Source organism: Neolamprologus brichardi, chromosome 1 (genome assembly GCF_056152115.1).
Source record: "Neolamprologus brichardi isolate AB-2024 chromosome 1, ASM5615211v1, whole genome shotgun sequence".
Classification (NCBI taxonomy): Eukaryota; Metazoa; Chordata; class Actinopteri; order Cichliformes; family Cichlidae; genus Neolamprologus; species Neolamprologus brichardi.
The window spans coordinates 41,894,335-41,920,327 of NC_142104.1; the positions used below are offsets into that span (position 1 = coordinate 41,894,335).

Consider the following 25,993-nt stretch of genomic DNA (forward strand, 5'->3'; position numbering starts at 1 on the left):
AGCATCGAATCCATCCAAGTTACATGTTTATTAAAATAATCAAATTACAGCATTTACATTTATGTTAGACGCTTTTAATTAACTATTTTAGCCCACTTACAATTAAAATAAAAAAAAATCTAGTCATTGGCCTGTGTAGTATGTTAACACTATTGGAAGTAAAAATCACTTGAACTCCAATTTTGAAAACAAAACTTTCTTTTTTTTATATATATTTATAAAGCTCTGACTTGTATTGTGAGTCTGTGGTCTGGGAGAGAGTCTGTAACTCTGTCTGCAAAATACAGGATATAAAGACCAGTGTTGGGCAAATAATTATATAGTTACTTCTTTAAAAAAGTTACTGAGTTATGCAAACAACAAAGTTTTTTGCAGCTGTTTACCTAAAAATGCAGCCAAGGCGTTTTTTAAATAAACATTTCAAACTATTTACAGAACAATCAGCTGTTCTGCATCAAATCTGATGCCACACAAATTATTTGTGCCACTCCAAAAAATAATTTCTGTCCACTATGAGATAAAGGAGAACAACAGCCTGATACCTGCAGGCCTGACAGCAGCAGATGTATCACTGCTGTAACACCTGTAACATTCAGCAGTCGCCTCATTGTTCTGACACACAACAAAACTATTGACTACACTACACACTAACTACACACTAACTACACACTAACTACACACTAACTACACAGGATTTGTGCTAAACGTCTCAAATCTCTCACATCTCAAAACACCGCCATCACTCCTAAAACTTCCCCCCGTTTCTTAACAACTAGATGCCACGTTGCCATATCATTTTTTGATTGGTCAACATGGTACATTTTTGGACGAATAGGAAAGAGAGAGGGGGGTGGGGGGTTGTTTTTGCTCACAGGCTTTCGAGCCTTTTTTCTTATAAAATGCAGTTTTTACCGTTTCTTCCTGCAGTAAATATAAACAACGATAGTATTCAGGAAGGAAACCAAACATTGCAGATCTCTGGTTTTACATGTCCTATCAACACGATTTAAAAACTGGTATAAAGTCCACACTTTTCCCGTCAGTTGTTCCGTCTGTCCTGCTCACATCTCCAATGGTTGTACACGTTGTCATTAACGTGGCTTCACTCCACATCAGCCACGCCGCTTTGCTAGCTAAACACCGGTGTCAGCACATAAGGACGCTGTCATAGCCTGACAAAGACGTTGATTAGCTGCGTATATACGAATGTGAATCGCATCATTGGCTGGACTATGGGATAAGGTGGCATCGTTGTAATCCCATACGGGAGCAGCCAGTCACTCACTGACTAACACTGCAAAACAGAATTGTTAAAGTTTTAATTTTAATTTCAATTCAGGTTAGATTTTTTTTTTGTGCACAACGCAGATTTTCTGTGCGCAGAGACCGTGCCAGCAGTGCGCTTAGAGGGAACATTGGTAATAATCCAGTTATTACATGTTCTTATATGTTTTTTTCAGGCATGTTTATTTTGTCAGTAGACACTCAAAAGCTTTTAGTCTGTGTAGACGAGCACTCCCCTGGGAAATCAAAACTGAACTGAGAGGTCTGTGACTGTAGTTTGTATTTTTCCACAATGTCAGGTAAGCCTAATATTTTGGCACTGGCCTGTGAGTTGACATATCCAGTTTATTTGTATTAAACATGCATTGGTTGTAAATAATAAATTGACATAAATGTGTAGAAGTGAGAAAAATGACAAAAGAGGTCATCTTTTCATAAATATTTCAGGGTAGCCTCATCATGTTCCACCATCTTTAGTCCATTTGACTACATGGTAGCGTCAAAGCCCTTCAAGAAGTAAGTCTGAGATGTAGCCATGAGAAGAGAACAATAACTTTTGTTTGAGTGGTCAAAAGGACATTATTGTCACATTATTGTGTTGGTGGAGTGAGGAGCAAACAACACTATTTCTAGAAATGGTAAACGGACTCGTTCTTATATGACGCTGCTCTACTTCAGTGTCCTCTATACAACATGTCTCATTCACACACAGTAAGCTTTCTAGCTGACATTCACACTCTGACAAACACATCAGCAGCAGGTCGGTGTTCAGTATCTTGCCCAAGAATACTGTCAGAGGACATTATAACCTTTTACTCACTACTTGAGTAGTCTTTTCACCAAGTACTTTTTTACTCTTACTTGAGTAACTTTTTTGAAGACTAATATCTTAATGTAATGCTACTCTTACTTGAGTACAATTTTTGGATACTCAACCCACCTCTGGATACTGTGGCATACAGCCTGGAGCAGCCAGCGATCGAACCATCACCATTGTTATTAGTAGATGACCTCCTGCCACAACCACAGCAAAGAAACCCATCGTCTATTGGTCTTATAGCATCAGCTGGACCTGAGACATGACGTATCAGGGAAACTGGATATGTGAAATCATTGAAAGTGCCTTAAACTTATTATTTATAATGTGCAGCGGGGACATAGATGTCACAGTCAAGGTAACAGCCTTCATGTAACATTACAAAAACGGATGACATGTCACATGCTTTCTGGCACGTTCTGGCTTCAGGATGCCTTAAGCACATTATTTTTGAATTGCAGTTGCCTAGATGATCAGCATCGCCACAGAAAACAATACACTTGTTTGTTTTTAATTTATTTCGATCGTGTGAACAATATACAGAAGTTCATTTAGCAACGAAAAGAAGAAAACAATGCAATACAAAATAAAGTTAATACATTTCAACATTTCCCAATTGCTAGCCTTGGTAGCCGGGGATCAGTCCTCCAGGGCCTCCGCTCCTGGCTGCGCTCGGCATACAATGCACCTGACCCCTATGGCGCCTCCTGCGGGTGGTGGGCCTACAGGAGGATGGGCCCATGTACCTTTTTCGGGCAGTGCCCAGCCGGGCCCCATGGACTAAGGCCCGGCCACCAGACTCTTGCCCTCGGGCACCCTCCCTGGGCCTGGCTCCAGGGCGGCGCCCCGGTAACCATATCCCGGGCAGAGTGAACTGTTCCCTTAGCCTTTCACTCGTAGGGGTCTTCTGAATCGCTCTTTGTCATGAGCAATGTCTTTGCCATGGGAGAACCTACCAAGGGGCAAAAGCCCCCGGACAACATAGCCCCTGGGATCCCTGGGACACACAAAACCCTCCACCACGATAAGGTAAGGTAAGAGATAGGGATAGGGTGAGGAGTTCAGCAATCCAGGAGGGGCTCCGAGTAGAGCCGCTGCTCCTCCACATCAAAAGGAGCCAGTTGAGGTGGTTAGGGCATGTGATAAGGATGCCTCCTGGATGAGGTATTCCAGGCATGTCCCACCGGGAGGAGGCACAGGACATGCTTGAGAGATTATATCTCTTGGCTGGCCTAGGAACGCCTTGGTGTTCCCCCTGGACAACCTGGACAACGTGGCTGGGGAGAGGGAGGTCTGGGCTTCTCTGCTTAGGCTGCTGCCTCCGCGACCCGGCTCCAGAGAAGTGGCCAAGAAGAAGAAGATGGATGGGTATTCGAACATTGCTTTGTATGTAACATTCAGTTACATATGGAAAAGGAGTGGGAAGAAGTGACACTTATTTAACCCCACCCCTTCACCATTTCTGTTTACAGTTCTTTGAGTGCCATGTTTCTTTCTGCTGCAGCACATATCTAATGACAGACAGGCTGCTAATATCAAAGAGAGCTGGTTTAATTAACCACCTAAGTTACCATTAAGTAGACACCACAGTAATCACTGCTGTTGGCACATTGATGACATGCAATGCCAAACTTTCAGACGTGTTATAACAAGATGTTGCTGATTAAAAGTCAAGAGATTAGCAAATTAAAAGATTAACGTGTCACTAACCTGCCACGCCCTGTCAGGTTAGTGAGAGCGAGGCTAAGCAGCAGTCCAAAGCTCTTTAGTTTGACTGTGCAAGCAGACGCCTTACAGTCATTTCTGCAGAACTTCCATACAAACACACTTGGAGTTTTTTCCTTCAAGCTGGCAGAGGCCATGGGACAAGAAGAAAGTCACAATAAGGAGATGGACTTGGCAAGGATTCATGAGCTGTGTGCCATTTTTATGAAGGAGTGTCCAAGCGGTGCCCTGCACCTGCACGAGTTCAAGAAGATCTTTGGAGTTACAAGCAGCTCCGTAGAGGAGTCCCTTTTCATAGAAACAATATTCAACTCGTTCGACACAAACAAGGTAAAAAGACGGAACAATTTGTCTTTGTAAATATAAATGTACAACTTCACTGTAAATGCTTTTGAATTTTGAATTTATTTATTTAAAAGGGACAGTGCAGTTAAACATAGTTCAAGTGCAAGACATGAGACTGATGTACCGCACATAGGTTTATAACTACTGCTAATTTTCAACAATTGTCCCTTGTTGGGCTTACAATCTAAATAAATACATATTACAATAAAACATACATTTTTATAAAACCAAATTACATCATAAATACAATTACAATTGATAGACAATAATTTAAAATAAAATTAAAATCATCAGATAAAATGACTACAACTTTGGTTTCCCTTTAACCAAACTTTAACCTTCAATGTAAAGGATCTAATGTCTGTAATCAGTTTGATATCGGTTCCACAGATGGCCTTTATAGAAAAAGCTGAGTGACCGAATGTAGATCTGCGATATAATATCTTGCAGTTGCCGTTCCCCTTACTCCTAGTAACACGATTACTGTCTTGTCTCTGAATGTATCTATTGCCATCCTATTTATACATCTAAAAACTAATTTAAGATAACACCAATGATTAAAACTCTTAAAACTAAGTAAGTTATATTTCTGTAAAATGTGACAATGATGCCACCGAACCGATTTTTTATCCATTATTTTTAAGGTTTGATTATATAAGGACACCACATCACAAATGCACCTTTTTGTTATTTTTAAACAGGATAACACACTGGATTTCCTCGAGTATGTGGCAGCGCTTCACTTGATCTTACGAGGTAATCTTGAAGATCGGCTCAAGTGGTCCTTCAAGATGTATGACAGTGATGGAAACGGCAGGCTGGACTGGACGGAGGTGAAACGGCTTCTCGGGGTAAGATAAACTGTGTGATTCAAAGTTTTCCTGCTCGGCTTTTCTTTTCATTTTGAACAGTATGTTAAGAGTGACGATTTGTAGAAAAGGATCATCTGTGTGTAATCTGTCTTAACTGTGAGAAGTTACCTGGTTTCATAACACAAATCTTTTCCAGACAGCTTAAAGTACTACTCCTGTGCACCAGATTAGGCCCCGGGGGTCATGTGATGCAGCCTCACGGGACATTAGATGAACACATAATGAGGCCATTCTGGGAGGCTGCTGTTGTGATTTACTGGAAGCTTCTAAATTTCGAGACATAAATGCTGGTCATTTATGGTAAAAGAAAACTTTAAACACTTTTTATTGTTTTCTTCTTGAAATAACAAATCTTAGTAATTCTACTAAGACTAAGTCATTAGTTTGTTAACTGATGTTAAAACAATCTTATTTGTGAGCAAACAGACCAAGTGTGTATACAGCTAGCCTTTTTTTGGTGTGTGTGTGTGTGTTAGACCAGTGGTCCCCAACCCCGGTACCGGTCCGTGAGTCGTTTGGTACCGGGCCGCGAGAGTTGAGGCTCAGGTGTGAAATGTATAGTTTTCAGGGTTTTTATCGGTTTTCAGCGTTATTTTGTTATCGTTTTTATCGTTAACTCTGTTTTCCTGGGTCTTTTCACGTGTGTTATGAATAAATCTTCTTTTCTTTGGTACAGGTACTAGTTTTATTTTGTTGTATTTATCCGCGACACCTTAAAGGCCGGTCCGTGAAAATATTGTCGGGCATAAACCAGTCCGTGGCGCAAAAAAGGTTGGAGACCGCTGTGTTAGACCACTACACAATATGCTGTCCGCACCTGGATCTTTTTTCAGCTATGCATCATATTTAGCAAATCACAAAGAAACAAAACTTTGGCAGAGTCGACCCTGTCAGAGCAGAATAAACTTTCCTGTCAGCATATTGGAGGACGACACACTGTTTAGGAGATTAGATCTAAATTGAATGTGCGTGTGCTTGATCATCATTTCATGTGTCTCATACAGATTCTTTACAAAATCAAACTCCACAAGACTCACATAAGCATGACTCCGTCCCAAATCTGTGACCGAATCTTCAAGCTGGTCGACCAGAATAATGATGGTGAGTGTAAACCACTACACTGTGTTGTGAATATGCTGTGATTGTTCTGAATTCTTTTGGTGATATCTAAGGCTACGTCCACACGTACACGGGTATTTTTGAAAACGGAGATTTTCTGTGTTCGTTTTAAAAAATAATCCCGTCCACACGTAAAGGCAGAAATGAAGGAAAACGCTGCTAGGAACATGCCAAAGCAGCAGGTGGCGATATATTCCTAACTGTGCAGAAATGTTGGCCAATCAGAAGTCTAGAAGCCTCGGTGGGAAAAAGTAAACAAAGCTGGGGCATAGAAGCAGAACCGAGTCGTATGTGTGGAGGGACAGTAACTGTGTGTGTATATGTAAGCATTTAAACACTGCAGAGACAAGTAACAGTAACAGTATTGTAGAAATTCATTTCACCGAAACAGTAACGTGGCGCACAGTGTGACGTAAAAAAAGGCGCACATCTTTGACGCTGCATTTTCTCCGTTTTTCTCGTCCACACGTAAATGCAAAAACAGAGTTTTCAAAAATATCCTCCCTGGCCGGAGTTTTTAAAAATCTCCGTTTTCAGTGACCAAAAACGCCGTTTACGTGTGGACGAAAGATGCAAACGCATAGAAAAATCTGCGTTTTCGAAAATACCCGGGTACGTGTGGACGTAGCCTTAGACATGAGACGTAACATGTCTCATGGTCTCATGTCACTGTAGTTTGTTCCTATACTGACTTCATATATGTTCTGTTTTCATTTCAATGTATCCAAAATAGTAAATCACCACAACCTAATACGAGTTTATCGTTAACGACCCACTTTTAGTTTGAAGTATTTAGATGTTCCAGTTGTCTCTTTGTAATAAAATATGTATCTAATCATAAACTCTGAGGTGATGAAGTCTTGGAGCTTCTTCTGAGAGCCTCTTTAATCATCTCTGAGTATATCGTCATCACTGGAGCTCTGATACTTGGATTCACTGTAGCAAAAAGAGCAGAGCTTCAATTTTCATGCAGTGGACTGTGTGATATGAATGCATCATTGTGGGCCACATAAAGAAAGGATTTTTAAATGAGCTTTGTTCACTCTGTCACTGTCATAGACAGAATAAAGATCTAAATAAATAATATGTACATTTCTTTATGCTGCCATAATTTATATTAGATATTGAAATCTGAGTATTCAGCTCCAACCTGACAGGACAAACTGTAGGTGACAGACACTGAACATTAGCAGCGAGAGAACATGACTCGCTGATGGATCTGTGGTGGTGACTCAGACAGTAATAGAGTCTGACGTGGATCCAGCCTTAATAAGCTTGTTTTTAGTAACTAAAATCTGTTTTTATGTCAGAACATTTGATTGTTTCAGCAGTTGTTGTGAAGTCGTTCTTCTTAACTAGAAATCATTCTGCCATCGTGCACTCTCCTTGCCCTCTGTGGTCTTTCAGTTTTTATTCCTGAGCTGTGCACTCACTCTTATAAATTCAAATAAAATACAGATTTTACTGATTCAACTTCAGATATCATGTCTGCTTCATTTGTCATTAAATAGCAAGGAGGCAGACCTTACCTGCTCATGAAAGTGGTTGTCGGTCAATCGTCCCGTTCATTTTGAGCCTTTAAACTGGGGCACTGTTTCTAGAAAAAGCTGTCATTCTTAAACATTTAATGCAAAAAAATAAATAAAATAAGACCCCTTGAATTAAAGCTGCAACTCAGTTACATTTTGATTATTTAATGTACAATTGCCTGTAATGGTGTAAACTGCAAAAATGTGACATCATAGAAGCCATGGTATAAAGTCAACAGTGTGGATCGTGTTTTTGTGCCCAACAGGTGAGATAACCTTGTTGGAGTTCATGGAGGGAGCTCAGAAGGATGAATGGGTCATGAACCTACTGAAGCTGGATGTCAACGCCACCGGCTGGGTCATTCAGAACTGCGGCAGACTGGAATCAGCCACGTGATTTATTTGGAGGCCGACAGAGTGGTGCTATCTACATACCTGAGGTTTAAAAGTTTGCCTTTGTCTCCACGTTCAACTCCCTGCAACTTGGAGCTGGAGCACAGCGAACTGTTTCATAGCTGCAGTTCAGCAGGGGTGGTTGGTCCAACAGTCCAACAGGCGTTGCTTTGTGTTTGTGGTCCGAGCTTCTTATCAGACTTATTTTTCAAAATGTCAAAACTGGGAAAAAATCGCACTTAGCTTCAGGCAGACTCCAAAAAACTGAAGCACATCTTATTTAAGCATATTTATATATAATTAGTTATTATTATGAGGCTGTATACTCTTGATTTGGACGTTATACACGAACCTCTTCTGTTACTCCTGTAGTGTTCAATCATCAGAGTAATGTAATGAAAGATAGTTACAGTCATGTGAAAAAGACATTTCTGATAGGACTCTGTAGAGTTATAGAGTCATTGTTAGCCTGCGGGTCTTCTTTTCACAGCAATAACTTCAAGGAATTATTCACTGTGTGAATTTATCAATCTATCCATTCTCTGTTGAGGGATTTTGACCAACTCTTCTTTACAATAGTGTTGATTGAGGTTTGCAAGTAAATAATTTATGCACAGCAGTTCACTCAGACTGAGGTCTGAATTTTAACTGTGCTGAGTCAAAACTTTGACACCTTCTTTAGCCTTTATGTGCTGGTGTGCTTGGATCCCTGTTCTGTTGTATGACCCAGTTTTAGCCAAGCTTTAGCTCCTGGATAGATGGCCTCACATTTGACACTAGAACACTTTGGAACACAGTTTTCCATGACTGCAAGTGATCCAAGCCCAAATCATCACCGCTCCACCACTGTGTGCTTGTATAGACTGTTTCTGCTGTGCTGTTTCTTCTTCGGTGAGGTATGTTATGGTTAAACGTGTCCACTTTAGTGTCATATATGTAAAGGACATTCTGGAAGTCTTCTAGTTTGTTCAGATGCAACTTTTCCCACCTAAGAGTGCTGCTAGAAAAGGCTCTCTACTGGAAAGGATCCAAAAAACACATTTATTCAGTCTAACTGTACAATCACCAACGTTTGCATTATCCATGCTAACTGAATATGACATGTAGCTCTTGGGTTTTATTTTTTGGTTTGCATCTTTCCCACTCCTTTGAAGATGTTGGCACTGAGTTAAGGTTTTCATACTTGCTGATGATCAGTTAATCAGATGCATCTGATTAGCAGCACCTGACGGCTATTTTCTCTCTTAATTCCTATGGAAGCAGGAGCATTTAGTTTCTGACAGGACTGCACAAAGTATGATGGTATGTGCTAATAGTAGCAGCACATACCCTGCAGAGTGGTGGAACAATGCATAACTACAGTTTGTTTTATTTATTGATTTATTTAATCATTTCTTTCCCAAACTGGTGTCTAAGAACATTATTAAGGAAAAGACAATAACAGATAACAATAACACTGAATTATGTGCCAAAGGAGGCAGCGTAACACTGAATGTGAGCATGACTTTTGTTACTTTGTTGCACTTGGAATCTTTGTCACGTGTAATAATGTATCCATTTAAACTTATTACAACAACTTCTTTTGCCCTTTTACAGCAAACAAAAACATGTTTTGTTCACAGCAAGTTGTGTTTCTGCCATTTTATCATTTGGCAAGAGAGACTAAAAGAAACTTTCTGATGAAACCAGGCAATACGGTAAAAAACAAACCAAAACAAGCAGCTGAGAGATACTAAAACTGGTATAATTATCTGTGGATTTGTCACTTTATGTACAAATTACACTACATACTGTACATGTGGGATGACATAGGACAGGACAGGAGATTATTTTAAGATTATTTTGCACTTGGTGCCATCAAACTATCATCTGATTTCAGGAGAACACTCGAAAATATATGTGGTCTCAACATATTTAGAGTTAAGTTTATCAGCACAGATATTTCTGTAGTGTTTCACTTCCTGTTTGGACATCAAAAGATTTCCTGGTGAACTTGAAAGATCATTTATATGAAATGTGCAATTATTTTATTAATAAAATATATATATATATATATATATATTTTTTTTTACATCATGTTGCATTTTCTTCGTTTTTCATACTGTGCTAGTTACTCACTCAGGTCAGCAGTTTGTACACATCTACGCTGAAGCCCAGTTACGTCGTTTAAAGCTGTGAAAGTCAAACAAAACTCCCTGTAATTTTTGATATTTAAACATTTTCTTCTTTAATATCAGAGATGAAAGCTTTACTAACTTTTATTTATACTTAACAACATTTCTGTTTTCATAAGTGAATTGTAATGTCTTGTTATTGTGTTTTCTCCATGTGCAGGAGTTCAGGTGGTAGATGTCTGTCTGTACAAAAGACAGCATCATATATAAAAAAAGACATGAAGCTATGAATGCACTGAAGGTCTAACAGTTAATTCCAAAAAATTCTTACGTTCATTAAACCTGATTTCTCAAATCCAGGGAACTTGGAACACTGAGATTTCCTTCACTGTATGTCGAATAACTAATTGGTCAACTTTACTTTATTTCATGAGCAGGTTTCATGCTGCAGATTTGACGAACCTGCATTCCAAAAGTGCATAATTTAGGTATCTATGATACGTTCAGGGGTGATTCTAGGATCAGAGCTTTGGGGGTGCTGAGCACCCAGAGAGCTGCTCAACCAGGCAAGATCAACTTTACTCATCACGATGAGACATCTTCCCTGTCTCTGCAGTCCCTGCATCCCTACATGTCTCCAGTTGTCCTCTGTCTGTCTCCTGAGTGCATTTAAACCCCTGTACCTACCTGTCCTCATCGTCTGTTGTCCTCGTCTCTGTTATCAGTCATCATAATTTTACCATCTCTGTGCAAGTCTGCAAATTTCTTTATTAAATCATAAGATTCTTAAATTCATCACGTCTCTCTGTGCCTGGGTCCTCGTCAGGATACATGACATCACTGTTTTGCAACTTTGCCTACGGTACAATGTATGAAAAGATCTTTACTGCAGATACTACTATGGCTCTGTAGATTTTTTATTTTATTTTAACCTATGTCGCCTCAGCTTGACTGGCACATCTGTCTATCACTTTTTGGTAGTCAACTCTCTCTGTTTCACTGTTTCCTGTCTGTTTTCTTACCTGGTTCTTCCTGAATTTGTACTTTCTCCTCATGTTCTCCTCTTTCCTCTCTCCCTCTTTGGACTGACAATCATACACAAATAGATTATATTCAATTAGATGAACAAATTACATTAATATGAAAAAAAAAATTACTGTTAAGATCACTAATAAAAAGTCTTCTCTCAGTGTGTTTTCACCACAAGGCAAATAACCAAACCACGTGTTCATCTAATAAAAGATGTACATTTGTCCGCAGGTTACGGACAATTTTAAGTTTTACATTTTAAATATGCGATATAAAATTCAACGGGAGCAACAGGACGGTCAAATGTCGCTGATTCTACTACAGAGCAGGACGGGTTGTAGGGTAGCAAACATCGTGGGAAAACACATGTAACGATGTAAAAGAATGAATATGGTTTTGTTGTTGTTAAATTCCTGTTAAACTTGGGATCGCAACCATGGGTTTATTTCGAAACATTTATTTTGAAAATCCGCAGCGGAAGTCTGCTACTGGTAAACGGGCTTTCCCTAAGCTTATCCGTTAGTAGCAATGAAGCTTTTGCTGTGGTAAGTCCTTCCTCAGTCCGCCCTGACTGAACATGAGTTATTTACATATTTGAAAATCCTCATTGAAGTTAACATGGCAGTGCATTAACAGCATGAACTGCCCATACTGTAGCATCTGAGTAGATTTCAGTTTTATGATCTTGTTTTGCAATTAACGGGTTAGACGGTAGGAAAAATGGACACGCTGAGCTAGTGGCTAACAGCTAGAGGAGACTGTCGTGTCTAATAACTTTGAAACTTCTTTTGATAGTTTGGGCGGAATCCTGTTGCTGAAAACCCATGGTTATCCATGTTCCCATGTTATTGCAGGTATGTGTATTTTGAAACATGTATTTGGTTGAGCTGCAGGCTAATTCTGTTTAAGAAATACTGCTTGTTAAGTTTTGCCCAGTAGATGGCAGCATTGTTCCATTTACTATTGTACATGAAAGGAAATTTGGCTTTGGTCTGGAAGTTTATTTATATTTACATGACCATGCATTTAAGTGAATTAATTTCTCTTTTGTTACCTAAACCACAATGCAGTAATGTTTTTATTTTATTTTCCGTAATAAGTTTTGTTGCCATTTTATTTTTCAATCAATATTTGTTTTTTATTTATTTTAAGAAAACTGAGAGTTCCACTGTACGATCATTAGCTTATCGTTAGTAGCAATGAAGCTTTTGCTGTGTTTGGGCGGAATCCTGTTGCTGAAAACCCATGGTTATCCATGTTCCCATGTTATTGCAGAGACCCACAAAAAGGGGAATAAACCACGCCTGAGCTCTACCCATCTCGAGTCCAGAGAGTTTTACTCATGCAGCACCGGAAATAGAGACTGAGGGGGGTTACATTGGTGCCGTGAGCCGTCAATCAACTGTTTGGACGGTGGACTCCTCTCAGCAACGTGGGGCCAGTTTCAGCGCTGCACATTTGTGATTTATTGTGTTCTTTCTGGCACATTTTTTTAAGGAACAAATATAGCATTTTTGTTTTATTCTAGTCTCTGTGATGGACATCACAGAGGAGGGATCGAGTACTCCTAATGTTGTTGGTAGGGGTAGGGGGTTGTTATGTTCCCCTTTGTATTTGCGTTATGACACTCCTGTTAGTGAGCGTGGTTTTATTAGAGGGGATAGTCAGAGGATCCCAGGGTCCCAGTCTAGTGAAGGGATTGTTGTCCCTCCCCCTAGCCCTATGTCACACATGTCTCAGAACAACAGTCCACCTTCTCCTAACCCAGATACTATTGCCACGGAGATTGTGAGTCAGATGGGGGATGTGATCCAGTTGGTTGGTCAGAGGGTAGCACAGAGTATCTTAACCCAACTCAGCCCGTCTGCTAGTACCCCTTTACCTGCACCTACTGCCACATCTTTCCATGCTGTGTCGTCTACACCTGCTGTTGATGCTGCGCATGTGCAGTTTGTGTCCCACAGGAAGCTTAAGGACCCACCATGCTTCAGAGGGGATGGTTCTGATCTCATTTCTGTGAGAGAGTGGGAGGATCTGATGAGAGCCTTTATAAAGCTGGGGAGTCTGAGATTTGAAGAACAAGCTGAAGAGATCCTTGTTCATTTGAGAGGCAAGGCTAAGGATGTGGTCCAGGTTGGCATTAGAAACAGTGTCGTAGATGTCACACGTGATCCTGAGGCTATTTATGGAATCCTGAGGAGACACTTTGACTCTGCTCAGTGCTCACCTCTTCCACTGGCAGACTTCTACACCACTCTCCCAGAGAAAGGTGAAAGTGCATTTGATTACTGGCTTAGGCTGCACCGTGCTGTTGATCTTGCTGTTGAGCGCCTGAAGGAACGAGGACAGGCGTTGGGTAGCCCCAGCACTGAGGTCACCCGAATGTTCATCAAAAACTGTCCCTCTCCTGAGCTTGCCATGATCTTTAGATCAAAGACAATTGATAGATGGACGGCCCACGAGGTCCAGGAAATCCTATGTGAGTCCCACTCGGGAGGAACGTTGAATTCAAGCAGCATGACAACTGGGAGAGTTGCAATGAATGCACAGCAGATATCAGCAGCATTGCCTGCCCAACCAACAGAGAAACACATTCAGCCACAGTCGACAGATTCAGCTACTTTGGAGCGGCTCATAGGCATGCTTGAGAAGGTTCTTCTGCAAGGATCCTTTCAGCCTGGTATGACCACACGGCCTAATTCCAGACGTTCCAGGATTGAGGGCCTACATGATAAACCCTGTTCCGTCTGTCATGATATGTCTCACACAGCTTTTATGCACTGCCGAGATCACAAACTCTGTTTTCTGTGCCACTCACCTGACCATGCCAGGCGTGCTTGTCCTAGATCCTCGTCGTCTTCTGTCCCTCAATGGTCGGAAAACTAGTTGATCCACATTTGAGGGAGGAAGGTGTGGATCATCTGAGTGACTCTCCCATCTGCAACAGTGATGACCTGGAATCCATGTATGAATCTCTGTGTTCTGCTTCACCACCTGGTATGACAGTTGTCTTCCAAATGACGCAAAGAATTAAGAAATCTGACAGTTTGTTTTACACAACTGTGGGAACTGTGGGTGGAGTTTCACTGAGAGCCATGATCGACAGTGGCTCTATGTCGTGCTCTATTAATGAGGCTGCTGCTACGTGGCTTTTACAGTCCTGCCCTGATCTGAAGCTTGAACCAGCTAATGACATTGTTGTTGTTGGTGCTGGGGGTCACCAGTTCCAACCAAAAGCAGTTTGTGATTTGGAAGTGACTATTTATGGTTTCAAGCTGCTCATCCCCACGCTGGTTATTCCAGGCCAAAGTGATGACATGATTATTGGCAGTAACGCTATTAAGTCGTTGATTCATGTGATGAGGAATACGGATGAGTATTGGAGGCTTCTATCTATTTCAGGTGATGTCACCAATGATGACTGTAGCCAGTTTTTATCCATGCTTTCCAATGTTGAGCGTTGGAGGGGCGGGGCGGTGCCTGATAAGATTGGCACAGTGAAGTTGAGACAGCGTGTTACGCTGGAACCTCTTCAGGAACACCTCGTGTGGGGTAAATTACCTCCCTCTTCACCTCTATCAGCAGGCTGCACTGTTATTGTTGAGCCTACACAGTCAAGATGTAGACCCAGAGACATCCTGGTTGGCCGTTCCGTCTCATCACTGTGGGGTGACAAATGGGTTCCCCTCAAGCTGATTAACCCCAGCAACAAGCGTGTGACTCTGAGGAAGAACTGTAAAATCGCTGATGTCAATCCTTGTATCGCAGTTGAAGAGCTGTCTCCTCCTGAAAAGATCATGGCTAACAGACACTCTGTTGAACAGGGTTCTGTGCCCATAAGGTCTGTTGAACAAAGGAAGGAACTCTTGCACGGACTAGGACTACAAGACTTGGATTTAGACAGTTGTGAGGTGTCTGACAGATGGAAAGATCAGCTTCTGCAGCTTGTGGAAAAGTATGAGTCTATCTTTTCTAAGGATAAAATGGACTGTGGAGAAGCTACCGATTTTGTCCACAAAATACACCTTGTGGATGAGAGGCCTTTTCGTTTGCCCTATCGCAGAGTACCGCCGAGTCAGTATGAGAAGCTGAGAACTGCTCTGAATGAGATGGAAGAAAGAGACATAATCCGGAAGTCAAACAGTGAGTATGCATCACCACTGGTCTTGGTGTGGAAGAAGGATGGCAGCCTGCGCATTTGCACTGATTTCAGATGGCTCAATGCAAAAACTGCTAAAGACGCGCACCCGCTGCCACACCAAGCCGACGCCCTGGCTGCTCTCAGTGGAAATGTTTTCTTTTCGACAATGGATTTGACCTCTGGATTTTACAATGTGCCTCTCTACGAGCCTCACAAGAAATACACAGCATTCTCCTCACCCTTTGGTCTCCATGAGTACAACCGGATGCCTCAGGGCCTGTCGAACAGTCCGGCGACGTTCATGCGAATGATGATGTCGATCTTTGGTGACGAGAATTTCAGCAGCTTGCTTTGTTACTTGGACGACTTGATGGTGTTTGCGCCTGACGAGGTGACCGCCCTTCAATGTCTTGAGATGGTCTTCTCTCGGTTGAGGAGTCACAACCTTAAGCTGGCCCCTAAGAAATGCCATCTTCTTAAGAGGTCAGTTAAATTTCTTGGACATGTCATTTGTGCGGATGGTGTGAGAACTGATCCAGACAAGGTTAACACCATTACCAACATTAGGGAGGAACAGCTTATGGAGAGCAATGGTGTGACTCCCTCCCAGAAGAAGATCCGGTCCTTCTTAGGAATGATCCTTTATTACCAACATTTCATTCCTGATTGTTCTGCGAAGGCCAAGCCCCTGTTCAGGTTGCTTTCAGGACGACAGGCAATTCCCCATGGGAGGAAAGGAAAGAAGCCCAGGAAGCAACCCTCTGCCAAACCATCTCTGATACCAAGTGACTGGACATCAGCGTGTCGCACATCATTTCAAACCCTCAAGATGGAACTGGCTAATGTTGTCACCCTTGCTCATCCCAACTTTAATGAGCCTTTCATCCTTGCAGTTGATGCCTCCTTTGATGGCATCGGGGCAGTGCTCTCACAAGTTTCTCCTGGCGAGACAGTGGCTCGACCTGTTGCCTTTGCCAGCAAGACATTGTCACGGTCTCAGATGAACTACCCAGCGCACAGACTAGAGTTCTTGGCGCTTAAATGGGCCGTGTGTGACAAGTTCAGCCACTGGCTAAAAGGAAGGCACTTCACGGCTTGGACAGACAATAATCCCTTGTCCTACATCTTGACAAAGCCACGTTTAGACGCTTGCGAGCAGAGATGGGTGGCGAAGCTCGCGGCGTATGATTTTGATCTAAAGTATGTGCCAGGGGTTAAAAATACGGTGGCTGATGCTTTAAGCCGTGAGCCATTTGTCGAGTCATGTATTGGTCATCGTTTGCTGAAAGAGCCTTATGTTGCTCTACTAGATGAGGTCAACGGGGTTGTGAGAGGTACTGTGCAGGATGCTTTTCGGCTGACTAACAATTGCCACATTGTTCAGGACACAGAGCCAGACTCACCAGACTCTGTTTCTGAGTGTGACCATCAAAGTGAGAGGGGTTCGATCGATGCTGATGAGGTGTCAGCTGTGCTGAGTGCGCAGTGTGACCCTGGTTTGACCAATGACAATCCACCTTTATCACAGCTTCCTGAGGAGGACCCTGTCGTTCCTCTCCCACAAAGCCAGCTCTCAAGTCTTCAACAACAAGATCAGGCAATAAACAGAGTCCTTTTCTATGTGCGAAGAAAAAGGAAGGCTACAGGGCGAGAAGCAGCTTCAGAACCAGGTGGCGTTGGTGGGCTTCTCAGGCAGTGGAAGAAGCTTAAAGTACAGAAAGGCATCCTGTACAGGGTGATAAAGCATCACCGCTTGAGCAAGAAGATTTTCCAGTTTGTTGTTCCTGATAGCCTGAAGGTTCAAGTCCTCCTCAGCCTTCACTTTCCCTCGCCCGTGAGAGGTTTTTCTGGGTCGGGATGGAGAAAGACATAACCAACCATGTTCGACAGTGTGAGAGATGTGTGGTTGGAAAAACACCTGAACCTCATGCTTGTGCACCACTGGAAAACATCCAGACGTCAGAGCCGATGGAACTAGTGTGCATAGACTTTTGGACCGCTGAGCTCAGTGATAATAAGAAGGTGGATGTTCTGGTCGTAACTGACCATTTCTCCAAATTGGCACATGCTTTCCCCTGTCGAAACCAGTCTGCAAAACATGTAGCGCGCAGGTTGTGGGATGATTTCTTTTGTGTTTATGGCTTTCCTAGGAGGATTCATTCGGATCAGGGATCAAATTTTGAAAGCAGACTGTTGAAGGACCTCTTAGAGATGGCAGGTGTGCAGAAATCGCATACTACGCCATACCATCCTATGGGCAATGGGGTCACTGAACGGTTCAACAGGACACTTGGGAATATGCTGAGGACTCTCCCTCCAACAGCCAAGGCTAGGTGGCCTCAGATGTTACGCACTCTCACGTTCTGCTACAATTGCACAGTGCATGAGACGACTGGTTTGGCCCCCTTTTATGTCATTTTTGGGCGAGTTCCACGCCTTCCTGTTGACATAATGTTCCAACATGTGCTGCAAAATGATGATGTGATCAGCCACCATGAGTTTGTCTCACGGTTGCGGAAAGACCTGTTTGATGCCTCACAGATTGCCCAGAACCATGCTTTGCATGAGCAAGCGCGCCATGCCAGACTCTACAACCGTAAAGTCAAAGGCTCACCTCTGGCTGTAGGTGATAGAGTTGTGTTGGCCAATCGTGGTGAAAGGGGAAAAAGAAAGTTAGCCGACAAGTGGGATCCCACGCCTTATGATGTTGTGTCAGTTAAGTCTGGGATCAATGTGTACAGGATAAGAGAGAGCCATACAGGCAAGGAAAAAGTTGTACACAGAAACCTCCTTCTCCCTGTCAACTTCCTGGGCTTAGGTGTGTCCCTTGTTGACTTGGGCAGAGAGAATCTGAATAATGGAGATGACCAAGGGTCTGTGAAGTCAACACAGATGGATCATCATGACAGGACACTGGACTGGCTACTGAAAACGCCAGAGATACAGGGTCTCGCTGATGATGAGCCGGTGGAAGTTGAAGGTTCCCTCAACGTGAAACGCCATTCTCTCTGCAATGTGGACCCCAGCAGTGGTTCTATCACAGCGGAGGACCCACCCCCTGAAGTTAACGCTGAAGTGTTTGAAAACTCCATTAGTGAGTCCCCCTTGCCTGCTCCCGTGATCAGTGATGGTGCGCTCATATTAGTATGTGCACTAAACATCTTTTCATACGTTGTACCAGAGGCCAAGGTGTCTCCATTTTTCTAATTTTTTAATAATATTTTGTACATTTCAAGGACTCTTCTATTTTTGGAGTGTATTTTTATGTGTCTGTATTGTATTATACAAACACTTTAAAAGTGAATCTCTGTCCAAAAAATGCACTCAGTTTACTTTTTACTCACTGTGAGCATCATTCATTATTCTCCTCAGTAATTAAGGTTAGGATATGTTTTTTATTCCAATCCATTCTTCAGCATTTAAATAACCTTGATCAGATTTGATGGTTTTGTTACAGACTTTACAAAAGAGTCTTTTGCTTTTCTTTCACAAATGTGGGATTAAATTGTGTTAAAATGTACAAAACAGTGATGTCATGTTTTGTGACGAGGACCCAGGCACAGACAGACTTGATGAATTTAAGAATCTCATGATTTAATAAAGAAATTTGCAGACTTGCACAGAGATGGTAAAATTATGATGACTGATAATGGAGATGAATACAACAGACGATGAGGACAGGGAGGAACAGAGGGAACTCGGGACAACTGGAGACATTTAAGGATGCAGGGACTGACAGAGACAGGGAAGAAGTCTCATCGTGACGAGTACAGTTTATCTTGCCTGGATGGGCAGCTCTCTGGGTGTGCAGCACCCCCAAAGCTCTCATCCTAGAATCGCCCCTGACACAGACATAGCGGGCTGGGAAAACCATAACTTGATTATTGTCTGTAGCCCACATGATTAAACACATTAGTTACATAAAACATGTGAGTTTAGATTTTATCTACTGTATAGCCTGTATAGTAAATTAATATGTAGCCCAATAAGTATAAAATCCAGAAAGCTACACAACATGGGGCGGTTCATTTACAAACACAGGTCTAACTTGAGTTTCACGCAGTTTTTATTAGAAAACAATCAAATTGTTAAATGCTTAAAGTACACAAACTGTCAGAAATCTGCACCGTCATGAGCAGAAATTTATTTGTTGATTAACCCTCCGAGGTCTAAAGCCCACGTTGTGCACATCAACATCACAGATTTGTACAAATAAAGTTGATAACAAAGACATGTTAAATATTAAGTTGCCATAGCGATGCCTCCAGGGAAAAATGAGGGAGCAGAGCAAGAATGAGACCATATTAGTGGATATATGTTTGATAAGTTTGCCTAACAACCATAAAGAAATGTTTTATATTTTGTGTGTTATTGAGCTTTAATCCTGCATGAAGGCCAAGATGAATCTCTTAGAGTAGAACTTTACAGGAACTATTAGAATAAATAAAAATAATAACACATTGACCGCTTTAGTCTTTTAGATTCACTTCTGTCTGTTTTTTTTGTCTCCATTTAAAAGATATCAAACTCTGAGCAAAGAACTTGATGTAAAAAGAATCTCTGCACATTCCACAGTCTTTGCTGCTAAAGTGACATCACAGCATTTAAGCATGTTTTGAATGAAAACATCAGCATATGAACACAAAACTGAAGAGACACTGCAGCCGTATGAAAGCAGACCACTATTTAGTGACATTTCGACGTTTCCCTGAGGATTAACTGCTCTGTAATTTACCAAGAACTAAAGTAAGCTCAAATTTCAGTTTATAAACTTAAGATCATTTACTTAAATATATAAAGCCTGATTTTCCTGCCTGCCAGGACAGTATTTATGTACTTTACATTGTGCAAGACTAGACTATATTTTCCATCATAGAGAGGATGATGTGGATCTATTATTCAGGAAAACAAATGAAGACTTAACTGATGGAATATTTGACAAATTATACATAAATGAGAAAATGTTCTTAATCATAGAGTAACAGAAGCTCTTTTTAACACGATTATTTCTGAGATCGTTTTGTTCATTTAGGAAAATAGAGAAGACTTTTGTTCTCAAACAAACTATTAGAATTTCTGAGAAACTGAGGCTGCGTCCACATGTACACGGCTGTTTTTGAAAGCGCAGCTTTGTCTCTGCATTTGGGCCTTTCGTCCACACCTAAACAGCAGATTGAGTCACTGAAAGGTGAGATTTTTAAAAACTCCTGCCAGGGTGGAGATTTTTGAAAACGACGTCTTTGTGTTTAGGTGTGGACGAGGAAAACGGACATTTACTCAGGCAATGTCAAAAGTGTGCGCCGCTGTTGACGCCACGCTGTGGCCACGTTAGTGTTTACATGAGATCAATTTCTACAATGGCGGATGTAGACAACATACTGTGTCTGTTAATCTTAGTATCTGCAGGTTTTACACGCTGACATATACACACACAGTTACTGCGCCTCCATTTAGAAACACAGAGGCATCAGACGTGGCTTCTACATTCAAAACAGTCGGTTTGGAATAAATGTAATTTAAAAAATTACATTTATGTATGCTGTATGCATTTTGTCCATTCCAAAGTTGTGAGTCTGTTCCAGCCAAAAAGCTGTCTTTAGTTATTAACGTTTGAAACGATGAAGGCACGTGAAAGTAACACAAAATTAGCTGCTTTTCCAGAAAAAGACAAAAACTTTTCAGAAGTACGTAAGGTTTTGTGAGGTTTTCCCACCCAGGCTTCTAGACTTCTGATTGGCCAACATTTCTACACGGTTAAGATTTGGCGTGTTCTTGACAGCGTTTCACTTTGTTTTTAGCGTTTACATGTGGAAGGAGATATTTTCTCAAAACTGCACATGTGGACTGGATTTTTTTTTTTAAACGAAAAAGGAAAACGTGCGTTTTCAAACATAGCCGTGTACGTTCGGACGCAGCCTGAAGTCATCACAAAAAAAGCAAATCCTCTGAACATTCTGAGTTGAGGTTTACTGATCATTGTTGTTTTGTGTTCCTTGTAGTCAAAATGAGTGGAATAGGAGATGGATTTCAAAATTACCGTAATGGTAAGCACATGTGCTCAGTCTTGAAATTGATGAAAAACAGATTTTCAGCAGATAGTTATGAATGCTAATTAAAAGATTAAATGATCTTGCAGACCGGCAGGTTACCCCACAAAGGTTTTCAGGTGGAGATCGGGAACATGCTAATGAACCAGTTAACCAACCAGCTAATGATCCAGTTAATGAACCAGTTGATGGACCAGCTAATGAACCAGTTAATGGACCAGCTAACCAACCAGCTAACGAAGATATTGGTGGACTCCGGGGCTACGTGGTCAATCTTTATCTTGCTCTCCGTGATATTTGTCGGAGGCTGGATGCGCTAGGAGCTTCAGTATTGAATCAATATGACGATTACCTTTACGATGACGATTACAATGTCAACAATCGAAATATTAATGTGAGGGACAATAATGCTAATGTTGACAACAATGTTAACATTCAAAATATTAATGTGAGGGACAATAATGCCAATGCTGACAACAATGAACAGCATGAGGATCATAATGCTGTTGTTGTTGGTGGCATTGAAAATGAGGATTCTGATGAGGCATTTGAAGACTGTGAGGATGTTCACCAGTACATCCCAGAAGAGGATCCTCAGCCAGGTGTTTCCAGGAGGAGGTCTAGAGAGATGGATGAAGAAGACGTGGAACCAAAGAAAAGAATCAGATGGAGCGAGGAGTTTTCTGATGATGACTCTGAATTCTTCTCTGCTTCTGACACTGATAGCGTGGGCTGTCCTCATGCTGGTAATATTGCCGATGAGGACATCAATCAGCAGGTAACAGAAGAAGAACCGCAGCCTGGTGGATCCACGAAAAGGTCCAGAGAGGAAGATGTTGATGAAGAAGGTCGTAATAGCAAAAAATCCAGGCTTGCACACTCTGATTCGGGGACCAGCTCAGCTGTGTACGACCACTCTGAGAGCAGCAGTGATGGACTTTTTGAAGATGCACACGAAGAGCTTGACAACCATGAAGCTGGAGGCTCGAGGAAGCGTTCCCGAGAGGATTTTGAGGAAGAAGAGGAATACTTGCCTGTGTGCAAATTTCGGAGGTGTTCAAATGAGTCCACCAGCAGCAGTGATGAAGACTAAGACTATTTCGACGGGTTTCTTCAGTATCCTTTTAGTAGGCTGATGGCCTACTCAGGTGACCCTGAATCCTCCATGCTGCAATAAGCTGGGCATACACTGTGCTGCGATTTTTTTCAGTCGCGTTATTCAGCTCCTGCTCAAACTGATTGACTCGCAGGGGTGAGAAGTTTGTGCCGTGGCTTGTGTCCAGATCACACGCCGCACCGCCGTTCTACTCCGTCTTTTCACTCTCATTTCTGCGTTTGCGCGTGCGCAGTGTGAGACGCTGCGGTGACACCCTCAGGACGACCGACAGGATTTCAAACAGGTTTGATTTTCTTACGAGCAAACGATTGATGATCGGGAGGTGGTCGTGAGGCGTTAATCGCTTCTCGTTACCCCATGTAGACGATGCACGACACACGTTCAAGGCCAAACTCGGGACGATGCCCAAAACGGTCGCACGACTGAAAAAAATCGGCTCAAAATGGGCCAAAAATCGCACAGTGTATGCCCAGCATTAGGCTGCCGGGGGATTCCCATGATGCACTGGGTGCTTCTTCTTCACCCACTATGTTTAATAGACCTCTCTGCACTGAATGGTACTTGTTATTAACCTCTGTCTCTCTTCCACAGCATGTCTTTATCCTGTTTTCCTTGCCCCTCCCCAACCGGTCGCAGCAGATGGCCGCCCCTCCCTGAGCTTGGTTCTGCTGGAGGTTTCTTCCTGTTAAAAGGGAGTTTTTCCTTCCCACTGTCGCCAAAGTGCTTGCTCATAGGGGGTCATATGATTGTTGGGGATTTCTTTGTAAGTATACCTTACAATATAAAGCGCCTTGAGGTGACTGTTGCTGTCATTTGGCGCTCTATAAATAAAATTGTAAAGCGCTTTGAGGGGTCCTGAAAAGCGCTTTACAATTTTATTTATAGATAAAATAAATTTATAGATAATAAATGCAATCCATCATTATTGTTATTATTATTAAAATTGAATTAAAAATTGAATAGATGTCACTGTGATTATTTCTTCCCTCCATAGAAAGCTTAGACCCAAATGCAGATTCAATGCACATGGTTAAACTATTTATGAGACTTTGTTTAAAGAGAGCGAATGGAGAACGTGGCTCGAGCTAGGAGTGTCAGCAGAGAGCAGGAACCAGAGGAAAAGCTATCGAGAGACTGAACACCTGGCTCCTGATGGGAACAATCCAACGGGATTGAAAATAATTACTTTGATTCCATCACATCTTAAATGAATAGTGCTGGACGGGTAAGGGAGTTTGAGGGTAGGATGAGCATGTTGGCAGAGGAGATCTAAACACAGGGAAAACAAGGTTAAACACAGGGAAGCAGCAAGCCAGAACTGGAACAGAGGTGAAGCTAGTTACCACTGGAGATGGCAGAACAAACTGGCGAGCAGTAGCAGGCAGCGCTGGTTTAAGAAGCCCTCCTGCTGATTGTTTGCAGATGAGGCCCAGGTGAGATGCTGGAAACTCCACCTCTGAAGTGTGGACACAGAATCCCGATTCCAAGTGGAAAAGCCCCTCAGACACTTCCATGGTGCATGACAAGAAGGATGAGAAAGCATTCATTGTCCATCCATCCGTCCGTCAGCGTAATGCCTAAAAGTTTATTCAGATGTAAATATATTACATTTTTAAATAAAGATCATCAGTGTTTTTAATGACACTGCATTTCATTCATGTGTCTCTATTGGACAGTGTTGTAGAAGTTACAGAAGACAGGAAGCAGTTCCAGCTTGGCCTGACGTTTGATCACTAGTGATGTGCGATACCACTGATTTCCTTTCCGATCCAATACCAAGTAAAATTCAGGGTGGTGTCGACGATACTGATCCGATACTTTGTACAAAAACTTTACTCTTTTATTGTATCTCAAATTATAGCGTCATAATCATTACAGGACATCAGATTACTTGTTCTTATCACTTAATAATGCAGAGTTCATCATATAGAAATAAAAAAACTGAAGCTGTGCTATTTGAACATGTTGCCTGCCTGCAGCACTAAAGGACTCCGTGAGAGACGTCTGTCTTGTAGCATCCCTGGCTGAATGATGTTCTCTTATACTGATGCTTCACAGAGGTTTTATTGGAAAGGTTTTTATTGAAACATTCAGTGAAGACACCGTAAGAGCTAGGAGCAAATCAAAACCAGCAATATTAATACCATAACATCAAAGGAAACAAATTTCTCCTGCTCACATATAGCATATACATCAAATTTACATCACTCAATTCATTATATCACCTCACTAACTTACAACTACACATAAAGGTCAAGGTTAACAACATAAACTCTATTAAACGACATTTTGATTGCATGTAACTTATTCTGTTAAAGGAAACATTAACAAACCTTGTGCCACTGTCAGCCAGGTACTAATTGGCAAAGGAAACGTACATATTTTTAACTTTAAGGCACACTATTTACCATATCCTGAAAGAAACATTATTAACAGCCCTTTAACGGTTTTGCGCCAGTTTCCTGTTTCAAAATAAAAGCATGGATTTCAAAATAAAACCGAAGTGCCTTTCAAACAAACGTAAAAATTGTTACCGCGCCAGATCCGCGGTCCCGAACCGTAGTAAGGAAACCTCTGGCAGTTACTTGAAAGTTCCGTAACTGGCTCGTAGCCGGCAACAGCTTACTATACAGGTCAACTCCGCTAGCAAAAAGATCGAAGGAGGCGTAGGAAACTGCTTCACCGAACTTTATTTCTTCTCCAAGGCACGAACACCGCGTACAGTGGGCTGAAACAGTCTACTCACAGCGAGCATCGCCGACACAACTCTGGCTGTCGAGGGAGTTATTATATTCCTTTTATTTATTTCCTTTCCGTCTCTTCTGTAGCTAACCGTTACTTTTTCTTCTTCTCCGCTCTCTCTCCACACACCCACACACGGCAGTCCCGCTACACACATTCCAAAATACATTTCCCATCAGGCTTCACCTTTAAAGGGCCTGTAACAAAATATTTACCAAATTTAAAGGTCATTTACATGTCTCGCCCTAGCAGCACCTGTCCTTCTCCTCCTCTTCAGTTCGCCTCAACATCAGCTCGTCATATTCTGTGATATGATTTACTCTGAGGTGTTTGACGAGGTTAGCGGTGTTGCCACAACACCTCACTTTCTTGCCACATGTATCGCAAACCACGTCTTGGCTGTTTGTGGATGTAAAACACGTGCAAACATGACTCCAGTTACGCTCAGCTTTGTTGTGAGTGCGCACGCCAGAGGCTGCCACACATTTATACAGCCGTATTTCACACATGACTATAAAAGGCGGGAGAGGGAGTAGTTCTTTCCAATGTAGACAATCCGAATGATCGTTTCTTTCCACTGTGTTCCTGTTTATGAAAAACTACAATTTTACCCAAAATGATTAAAATATCGATATTTTAATGTGGAAACCTTCTGTTTCCACATCTGGACTTTCTGTTGCTGCTGTGAAACTTTCTTTGAAGTGGCTCATCAAAGTTGT

The 25,993-nt window shown here is 41.9% G+C and overlaps 2 protein-coding genes and 1 long non-coding RNA gene across 4 annotated transcripts; 2 read left to right on the forward strand and 1 right to left on the reverse strand.

The window, feature by feature from the left end:
• Nucleotides 1-3,961: 3,961 nt before the first annotated feature.
• Nucleotides 3,962-8,148, forward strand: guca1g (guanylate cyclase activator 1g). Its single transcript, XM_087845151.1, has 4 exons — nt 3,962-4,156; nt 4,873-5,022; nt 6,048-6,144; nt 7,958-8,148. Exons 1-4 carry the CDS (start codon nt 3,962-3,964, stop codon nt 8,086-8,088), a joined length of 573 nt encoding a protein of 190 aa, XP_087701277.1. The 3' UTR covers nt 8,089-8,148.
• Nucleotides 8,149-19,701: 11,553 nt separating this feature from the next.
• LOC148106496 (uncharacterized) lies at nt 19,702-23,492 on the forward strand. Of its 2 annotated transcripts, XM_087842400.1 has the most exons (3): nt 19,702-20,114; nt 21,368-21,412; nt 21,505-23,492. In XM_087842400.1, the coding sequence occupies exons 2-3, from the start codon at nt 21,373-21,375 to the stop codon at nt 22,506-22,508; spliced, it is 1,044 nt and encodes a 347-aa protein (XP_087698526.1). In that variant the 5' UTR covers nt 19,702-20,114; nt 21,368-21,372; the 3' UTR covers nt 22,509-23,492. The 2 variants fall into 2 exon arrangements, with proteins under 2 accessions (XP_087698526.1, XP_087698532.1); XM_087842406.1 differs by lacking the exon at nt 19,702-20,114 and having other exon boundaries at nt 20,310-21,412.
• Nucleotides 23,200-25,445, reverse strand: LOC148106497 (uncharacterized). Its single transcript, XR_015719168.1, has 3 exons — nt 25,279-25,445; nt 23,876-24,109; nt 23,200-23,801 (listed from the first exon to the last, which is right to left on the reverse strand). It is a non-coding gene; the product is annotated as an uncharacterized LOC148106497 (long non-coding RNA).
• Between the last annotated feature and the right edge of the window lie 548 nt (nt 25,446-25,993).

Coding starts and splice junctions, on each gene's coding strand:
- guca1g (XM_087845151.1), top strand. CDS start 3,962: ATGGGACAAGAAGAAAGTCACAATAAGGAGATGGACTTGGCAAGGATT. Junction 4,157..4,872: donor ACTCGTTCGACACAAACAAG/GTAAAAAGACGG, acceptor ATTTTTAAACAG/GATAACACACTGGATTTCCT. Junction 5,023..6,047: donor AGGTGAAACGGCTTCTCGGG/GTAAGATAAACT, acceptor TGTCTCATACAG/ATTCTTTACAAAATCAAACT.
- LOC148106496 (XM_087842400.1), top strand. CDS start 21,373: ATGAGTGGAATAGGAGATGGATTTCAAAATTACCGTAATG. Junction 21,413..21,504: donor ATTTCAAAATTACCGTAATG/GTAAGCACATGT, acceptor ATGATCTTGCAG/ACCGGCAGGTTACCCCACAA.